Source organism: Macrotis lagotis, chromosome 2 (assembly GCF_037893015.1).
Source record: "Macrotis lagotis isolate mMagLag1 chromosome 2, bilby.v1.9.chrom.fasta, whole genome shotgun sequence".
Lineage (NCBI taxonomy): Eukaryota > Metazoa > Chordata > Mammalia > Peramelemorphia > Peramelidae > Macrotis > Macrotis lagotis.
Genome location: NC_133659.1, coordinates 169,441,985 through 169,451,621, shown reverse-complemented (window position 1 = coordinate 169,451,621; position 9,637 = coordinate 169,441,985). Strand labels below are relative to the sequence as shown.

Here is a 9,637-nt window from a genome sequence, read left to right as displayed (position 1 = left end):
GGCTTCTGATTGGCGGGAGGGGGGGAGGAGGGAACGACGAAAGCTCACGTGAGGCGCCTAAGCCCCGCCCTCTACGCCTCCGCGCGGGGCGGGGCCGGGCGCGGCGTAGCGCTCCTCCCCCCATCTCCCGGCCCAGGCGGCCATTCCCCGGAACAATCCCCGAGCCTCGGGTCAGGTGACCCCCGGCGGGGCCGGCGCGGGGGCAGGCCGTAGGGGAGGAGTGGAAGCGGAGGAGGGCGGAGTAGGGAGGGGAGGGCAGGGAGGGCGGGGGGAGTGGGAGCGGGGTCACGTGACTCAGCATGGAGGCGGCGGCGGCGGCGGCGAGAGCAGCGGCGGTGGCGGCGGCGGCGGGGCTGGCGGCGGGAGCGGCGGCCGGGAGGAGCCGCCGGGCCAGGAGCCGCACTTGTTAGTGTGTGCTCGCGTGGGTGCGCCCCGGGGGTGCGGCGGGACGGCGGACGAGGACACCGTCACCCGGGACGACGCCTAGGAGGACGCGGGGACGGGGGGCGCGCTCAGGCTCCGACCCCCGGCCGAGGGGATGAGGGGAGTATGGGCGCCAAGGAGTCACGGATCGGATTCCTCAGCTACGAGGAGGCGCTGAGGAGAGGTGAGGGGCCGGGCCGGGCCTGGGCAGGCGGCGGGCGCGGGTCCGAGTCGCCCCGGGCTGGCGCGGACCCGCCGGGAGGAGGGCTCGGCTCGAGGGTCGGGGCCCGGGAAGGGGGCTGCCGAGCTCCCCGGCCCGGGTGGCGGCGCCCGGGGATCCCGCCGAGCCCTCTCTTATCCTTGCTGGCAGCAGCCCGTGTCCCAGGGCCCTTATCTCCCTGCACTCTCCTCCTCCTCGCCGCTGGCGGGGCCACCCTGAAATGAAGTTGTGCCGGAGGTGAGGCGAGGCCGGAGCGCCGCCGCCGCCGCCCCGGGCCCCGGGCCCCGGGCCCCGGCTTGGGTGCCACGCCGCCGCGGACGCCGGCCGCGCCCGGCCGAGCCTGGCTTCTGATGCCGCGCTGCCAGGCGGCTCGCGCCGCCGCTTCTTGGCCTCCCCTTCCCTGGCTTCAGTGTGAAGCGGAGCGCCGGAGCCCCCGGCCTGCCTTCATCGCCTGTGTGCCGTAGTGCACGGCTTACCTAGAAATGCTTATTGCTCACTTTATAGCCTCCTGGTGGCTTTTTTTTCCTCTTGGCTTGGCTTTTGTGTTTATATTTCCCCTCACTTGTTTAATAGATTTCTTTTGGGGAGGGTAAAAGGTATGGCAATAACTTAGCATTTTGCGTGTTGGATAATGATGACTGTTAACAGGTTCCTAAGATAGGACAACAGCTATCCTTCTGGGTCCTACAGTTAGTGTCCGAGGACAGATAACATTTGAATTAAAATGCAAAGTGATTTCAAATGGGAAACATTTGTTAATCTGACTAAAAATGAACTTTTGCAAATATGTGAGAAAGTGGAGAACGACTTCAGGGATGCCATTGTACACCAGGGCATTTTTTTGTTGGTCAAAACAGTAAAGAGCTGCTTTTGAACTAATGCTTTAGCTTAATAAACAACTTCAATCTCACTCTCCCCCCCCCCCCCCCCCCAACCTAAGTATTCCAAATTGTTGCTGGTTTCCAGCCCCAATAGTGTAGTCATTTCCTGGATGCTGTTGAAGCTTGACAGGTCTGACCCCAATTAGGCAATAGCTTACATGGAGTGAAAAAGGAAATCGATGAGAATAATGTGTAGGTTCATTCGAAAATCTATTGTTTCTCAAGTTTGAGGGTGTGAAGACCATAGGATACTTGGCATTTTTAAAAGAGAGCTCCCAATAGATTTTTATTCAACTATCACCCATCCAGTTTAATGCCTTACTTCCAGTGCTGAAAGATTGAATTATTGGATTGAAAGTAGGCAAATTTTTGACAGAAGGCAAATTATCTTGATTAGGATATGTTTTTAATAACAATTTCTGAATTTTGTTTTGAAGCATCTGTGAATTTTAAATGATACTATATATGAAAATTTAGGAAATAGTTCACCGTGTAAATGAGGATCTTAGTTTCATTTAAGTAGATTTTATTTTAAAGGATGGTACAACTTATTACTATGTAGTATCACTTTTCCTGTTATTTCAGTTAGCCTAAGAGTTTGTGAAACTTGAATCTTTTTTATGGTTCTTTAAAATATATATATATATATATATATATATATATATATATATATGGTTTTTTTGGCAAGGCAATGGAGTTCAGTGACTTCCTCAAGGTCACACAGCTAGGTAACTATAACTGTCTGAGGCTGAATTTGAACTTAGGTCCTCCTGACTCAAGGACTGGTGCTCTAGTCACTGTGCCACCTAGCTGCTGCTCTTTTTTTGTTAAAAAATGTTTGAAGAACTCTTCTTGTAAACATGAGCTATCTAAACTACATGCTAGACTATTTTTTATGTTAAATCTTGTTAGATTTTTCTTTGTGTTTGACATGAACTATCAGCATTATGCCAATAATTAGAGCCATTAGAAATAAATTTAGTTAGATACTGCACAGAATACATGATTTTTTTCACTTTTGCTTTATTTGATAGTGTGTTGATTGTAGAGTAATTGTGGTACAAGTAACCATTGTCATAACCAAATGCTGAATTACTAAACTTCATCTTAGAGAATGGGATTTTAAAAGAGAAGTATTCTATAAATGATAGAAGTTTTAAAGAACTTGAGGGAAAGTATGGTGTAATAATTGGGGATAACTTTTCTTAGTATCATCTACATGTTACATGTGAATTGAATAAGCTTCTTAACCACTAGGTTTGATTTTGCTTTGAGTTATTCATCTTCATACTAGCTGAGATTAAGCATGTTAAAGCTAACAACACCGATGATATATATATTGCCTCTTGGCAAGGCAATGAGGTTAAGTGACTTGCCCAGTGTCACACAGCTAGGTAATTATTAAGTGTCTGAGGCTGGATTTGAACTCAGGTCCCTCTGACTTGGGGCCACTGTACCATCTAGCTGCCCCCTAGCTCTGAGGATCCTTATTTTAAAGCATAAGTCTTTCTATTGTATCACAGATCCTTCTTTTGGAGGTAATCAGAGTTAAGTAACTTGCCCAGGGTCACGTAGGTAGTAAATACCTGAGGTCAGATTTAAACTCAAATCCTCCTGAATCCAGGACCTGGTGATAGCTGCCTGTAAGAAGGCATATTTGAAAAGTTTTTGTTTCTATTATGTCCCGTGAACACTTAGATCTTTGTAAGACCTTCATTCTTATCTAAGAAGTGACCTGAGAAACATCACCAGAAGAAAGCACAAACTGTTTGATTTATCATGGTATTATTATTATTATTTATGGTACAGATAAAAATGAAATTGCAGTAGTGTTTGTTGTTTCTTGAGATAAAGGTAGTATTGTATTCTGCATATATTATCTTTTTGGTGTAATCATACAGAACACCATTGCTATCTGTTACATATAATCTATCATCAATCAGTAGATAAGCAATTATTAAGCCTTATTATGTTCTCCATACTGTGCTAACTACTAAAAAGTAAAAAAAAAATCCTTCATACAAGCAAAAATTATAGCACGTGCTCTCTAGGAGAGTATTGTTGTAGTGGAGAGAGACAACATAAGTATCTAGGAACGTTCAAGATATATAACAATATATAAAGATAATACGAAAATGGAGGATATTTAGTTATTGGAGGAACTAGAAAAGGCTTCCTGCAGAAAGTGAAATTTGAGAGGAATACTGATGGGAGTAAGAGAAATAATGGGTGGAGTGAGGGGACAGAGTATTTCAGTCCCTGGAAAGGGCCATTGCAATGACTTGGAGTGTTGTGTTCCAAGAACTGCCAAATAGGTCAGTGTAGCTAGGTCATAGAGTACTTGGAAGAATGGAGTATAAGTTAGTTGGAAAGATAGGAGGGGACCACTGGGAAGTGAAGAGCTTTAAAATGCTAAACTGAAGATTTTTTCTGTGCTCCTGGAGATGAGAGCCATTGGGAGTTCCCAAAAAGGTAGTTGGTAGCTTGGTTAGTGACTACACTTTAAGGAGAATCATCTTGATGACTGAGTGAAGAAAGTATTGGATTGGGGAGTGATGAGGCAGGGAGACCAGTTTGAAGGCTACTACAATAGTCCAGACTGGATGTATTAAGGACCTGAACTAGGAAAGGGCATGTAGGTAGAAAGGCTTGATAACATTGGCTATGGATTGGATATGTGGGTGAATGAAACACTTGTTTTGTGCTGGATCTTATGCTATGCACCAGGGATACAAAGAAAGGCCCAAGCAGAGTCTTTTATTAGGTATAATAATAGCACATTGATGTATTGGATTTGGTGAAATTTACCTAGGTTGAAATCCTGTCTCACCTACTACTGGTTTATTTCTGGCAATTCATTCTACCCTTTGTCCTTCAGTTTCCTTATCTATAAAATGGGGATAATACTAGTGCCTACCTTTCAGTGTAGTTGGCAGAGTCAAATGAGGTAACATTTAATGGTCTTTGAAAATTTTAAAAGAACATAATAATACTGTTAATGAAGTCCAGTCCAGGTCTGAAATGATGTCTTATGGGCATCTCTGTAGGTCCTTCAAACTCAACCTGTCTAAGACAGAACTCATTTATTTTCTCTCCCAAATCCTCCTCATCTCCCCAACTTTCCTGTTACTGTGGAAGATACCATCATGTTCCACAATCTGTGTCATTCTTGAATCCTTACTTGAATATACTTCACATATCCAATCTTTTCAAGTCCTTTTTTTTTTTTTAATGGTTTTTGCAAGGCAAATGGGGTTAAGTGGCTTGCCCAAGGCCACACAGCTAGGCCATTATTAAGTGTCTGAGGTCGCATTTGAACTCAGGTCCTCCTGACTCCAGGGTTGGTGCTCTATCCACTGCGCCACCTAGCTGCCCCTCGTGTTTTTAACATTACAGAATTTAGATACACTGATATTGATTGACTCTCAAAACTGCAAACCTGGACTATTGAAATTGCACTCTAGTTGCTCTCCTTGACTTGTCTTTTCTCTCCAATTCCTCTTTCACTCTTTTGGCAAAGTGATTTTTCTTAAATAAAGTGCAGATCTGATTCCCTTAGTCACTAAATTTTAGTGGCAACCTGCTCTCTTAGGCATTCCCATGCTAGATATGCTCTCCTATCTTATTGCTGCCTCCTGACTTGACTGACAGCTCAAATACTTACTACCTTTTTGCAAGAAATCTCTTCTGGTTTCTCTTCCATTCTTCATGCCTCTCCTTAGAGATTACTTTCCTTTAAATGTTTTCTCCCTCATTAAAATGTGAGCTCCTTGAAGTTAGAGACTCTGTTTTTGCCTTTCTTTGTCCAGTAAATCTCTTAGCACATTAGCTGGCACATAGTTAGTGCTTAATAAATTTCAGCTGAGAGGCAGCTAGGTGGCGCAGTGGATAGAGCACCAACCCTGGAGTCAGGAGGACCTGAGTTCAAATGCGACCTCAGACACTTAATAATGGCCTAGCTGTGTGACCTTGGGCAAGCCACCTAAACTCCATTTGCCTTGCAAAAACCTAAAAAAAACCCAAAACAAACCAAACAATAAATTTCAACTGACATGACAATTAATTTGGTGATGAGGGTGACATGATAGTCCTGTGCTTTAGAGAAATCATTTTGATAACTTTGTGGTGGATAGATTGGACCAGGGAGAGACTTAAGATAGTGTCTGTAAGTAGTTAACAGTTTAGTATTTAGATTCTTAGTGATTTACAGGTTATAATAGCATTTTAACAAATAAATATTTAGCATTTAATATCAGTACATTCCTGATAATGATGGTATCATATGACCCTCACATTTTATGACATCTTGATGGTCTTTCCTTCTTACTAAAGGTTTTGATCACTGAATTTAATGAAACTTAGAGTTTAGAGTAATGGTGGGGAATTCCTGGCCAGTATTAGACCTGAAAAATCATGTGGTCTGATGCTACCAAGGCAACTGAAGGGGGGGAAATCAAAATTCAATAAATCTAGGAACTTTTAAGGGGTAAATTAATTAAATGTTTAACCAAATAATAACTGGCTAATTTTTAAGTTTTGGCTCTTGGCAGAAAAAAAAGTTCCTCACCCCTGATTGGTTGATTTTTGTTTTTGTTTTTTTTATTTTTGCAAGGCAGTGGGGCTAAGTGATCTCACCCCTGATTTAGAGACTAACTTTAAAATAATTATAGTGACTAGTCTCCTATAGTCTAGTGTAATTTTATTAATGAAGATGGAATTGGAATCTGGGTTGGAGGATTATCCTTTTTTTCCATTTAGATTAATAGGTTAATGTAGAATGTCAAGTTCACAGTGGATTTCTCGGAAACTAGTTTGGGATAGTGAATTTCTATTATGGTCATTCTATGGGCTAATATAAGAAATCCTTCTGAAAAACTGAAGTCTGGATAGTTATGATAAAAAGGAAAAAGTGAACAAATGCAAATTAGTTCTCTTATAGGTATAATCATTTTGTGCTTGCATGAATCCAACTTTTCTTGAAATTTTTAAAAATTCTCAACTTAACCACCAAAAAACATTTTGCATACACAAATCAGAACATGCAGAGCAAATTCTTTATGAAACTGTGAATTTTCATTTTGTATGCCTTTTTAAAAAAAATTACAAAGACTATCCCTTATAACTATTGCAGTGTTCCCTGGCCCCAGTTAAAAAGAGAGGAAGAGAAAAACCTTCTAAAAGTATTTATTAAGCCCTTACTGTGTTTCAGGCACTGTGTTAAGCTTTGGGTACATAGGAAAAAGAGAGAGAGAGAGAGAGAGAGAGAGAGAGAGAGAGAGAGAGAGTGAGAGTGAGCTAAAACAGTCTCTGCCCTCATGGAGCTTAAATTTAATGAATATAGAGAGGAAAATTAAAAGAGCCCAGGATAGGCTCTTGGAGGGCACACAGTTATGAACATTATATAAAAGAACATCCTGCAAAGGAGACCAAGGGAAGTAAGACAAGTAGGAAGGAGTTTTTAAAAATGAGCAAGTGATATAAGGGTAGTAATCAGATCAAATGCTGCAGAGAGGTCTAGGAGGATAAAACCTGAGAAAAAGTCTGTTAGATTTGGCAGTTGGGGCAGTTAGGTGATACAGTGGATAGAACCTCAACCCTGGAGTCAGAAGGACCTGAGTTCAAATGTGGCCTCAGACACTTGACACTAGCTGTGTGACCCTGGGTAAGTCACTTAACCCTGAATGCCTCTTCCCCCCATCCAAAAAAAAGCATTCCCATTCTCCCAAGCACTCAGGGTTACAACTTTTGTATCATCTTCAACTCTTTAGTCTCACTCTGCATTTTCAGTCTGTTGCTAGGTATAACCTTTATAACATTACTTATATTTATCTCATATATTAGGGCAGCTAGATGGCACAGTGGGTAGAGCTCTGATGAAGAAATTAGAAGGACCAGAATTCCAATCCATCCTCAGACACTTACTAACTGTGTTGCCTTGGACAAGTCACTTTACCCTGATTGACTCAAATCCAGGGCCAGGAGAAAGTGAAGCTGGTTACTTAGCATAACACCTTCCCTTACTTAGATTCAGTTAACATGCTTGTCATGTCCCTGATGTCATGGTCTTCTTTCGTTAAGTGATGGTAACTTTGGAACTTTGGAAAAAAGAACTTAAGCTGAAAGAGTTAGAAGAGGGGAAATAGAATTACCAAATGTACAGTGCTTTTGTTTAGCAGGATGAAAGAGCTAGAATTCTAACTAGTATAGTAGGATTTATGAGTTTAAAATGATGAAAGAGTCTGGGGAGGTGGAGAGGACATGTGTGTAGGCATCAGGGAAACTTGTTGATAGATGGGGAGGAGATGGAAGTTTAGAGAGTAGGAATGATTGAGACTAAATTGAAAGAAATGAGAGTGATTGAACCTAGGATTATAAAAGGTTGACTCTGGCAAGGTTGGAACCACTTCTGCACCAGGAGGTAGTAAGTAAATGAGAAATGTCAGAGGGATGTTATATGAAAGGAGAGAAGAAATGGCCTTAGCTTTTTTTGAGAAGTATGAAGTGTGAGACCTCCAGCTGAGAGGATGGAGGAAGGAGGGGTATACCTTGGAAATCTGGAGTACAGAAGAAAAAATTTGAAATAGCCTTTTTTGGTAAGTAGTAGATAAATAAGGAGGAGTGGAAGGATTACCTTGTGGTAATGAGGTCCCAGGTGAGTTTAAGGGATAGGGATGGGGAGACCAGATCTTCAATTTCACCGATAGAAGGGGAAATTCCTTTCTACCAATGTATGTTGGCACCTTTGCAATTTATTGTTTTAGAGAGTTGCTTAAGGCACAGAGAGGTTAAGTGACTTACCCAGTGTCACTAAATCAGGACTTGTCACAGGCACCACTTGAATCTAGGTCTTTCTTGTTTCAAAGTCAGCTCTCTCTCTACTATCCTATGATTGTTTTTCAGTTAAGATTGCTTAAACTAAATTTAGGATGGAACTAGTCAGCATAATTTGATGATTTTTCTAGCTCCTTTCATGTCCAAGTAATCCAGGCTTTGGAGCAAGGGATTGAAGAGTAGAGGTAGTGTACTAGGAGTACTATGTTATAACTTGAAAATATAATTATTTATGCTATTTAAAATTTTTTTCTTTTTTTTGTACATTTGGAGAGGCAGAAAATAACATGAAAAGAAGCTCACTGTATTGATGAATCCTAGATGCATTTCTTTTGGGATAAGCAGAATGAGGTGACATCAACTCATGGTCAATAAGGTCCCTGTTTACTGACTTGTGCAGCTGTTGTTGGTTTTTCTTGTTCATTGTATCTTGTTTTGTGTTTGGACACAGGGCCTTCACAGTGGCACAAAAACATCCAGGGCGGCCTTCCAAAAAAAGATTTGTTAAGTAACAAAGAGTTGGAATTGTAGTGACTAACAGATGCCATATTTGAAATTATGAGGTGTTCGCTAAGAAAGAGAAAGAAAAAAATTGGTACTATAACTACTGCTAACTATCATTTGCTGGGTTATAGATAAGTTTGAATAATAGAGAAGCTGCTGCATTTTTTTTTTGAGCACCTCTATGAGACTAATGCTAAATAGTTTTTATTTTTTGCTGCATCTAATAAAAATGACCAGAGTGGTAGATGGATTTGTTTATGGGGAATAGGACATTAAATAAACTGATTTATAAGACGACAGTGTAAGAGTTTCACTAATACTTTTTGAAGTTTATCTAGGAGCATGGCTTCTTTTTAAGGACTTGTTATTGTTTATATGCTGCTCTTTGGGTTGTGTGATATTTGTGATTAAGTTAAACTTCCTAATCTCTGATTGATGCATGTAATGTGAAATTCTATTTTTTGCTTTCATTTCTCAGTTATGCTTCTGGAAGTCAATGTGGTTAATCTATCTAGTGGCACCTGAATTTTAATATTTTATAAATGTGAGAGGAGGAGTTCTAGAGAAGAATAAATTATACAACTTCTGAACCAGGGAGGCTGGAATCAGGAATTTGGTCAAGATTGTATTTTCCGCTATACTTCAAAGATGAATCATTCAGAGCGACTTTTTTCCTCTCTGACAAAACATTTAACTTTGGTTTCTTTTACTCAGAAAAAGTTTAGGAGAAATCCTAGCCGTAAAGTAAGAAATTTTTTTTTTTAACAATTGGAAGCAG

The 9,637-nt window shown here is 41.3% G+C and overlaps 1 protein-coding gene across 2 annotated transcripts in view; it reads left to right on the top strand.

Annotated features, from left to right (window-relative positions):
• The first annotated feature begins 340 nt into the window (after positions 1–340).
• Positions 341–9,637, top strand: part of USP32 (ubiquitin specific peptidase 32) — a 244,747-nt gene continuing 235,450 nt past the window's right edge. For both annotated transcript variants that reach the window (XM_074223514.1, XM_074223515.1), the window contains exon 1: positions 341–607. In XM_074223514.1, the coding sequence (XP_074079615.1) occupies positions 550–607 (58 nt within the window). In that variant the 5' untranslated portion in view covers positions 341–549. The remainder of the gene's footprint in view (positions 608–9,637) is intronic.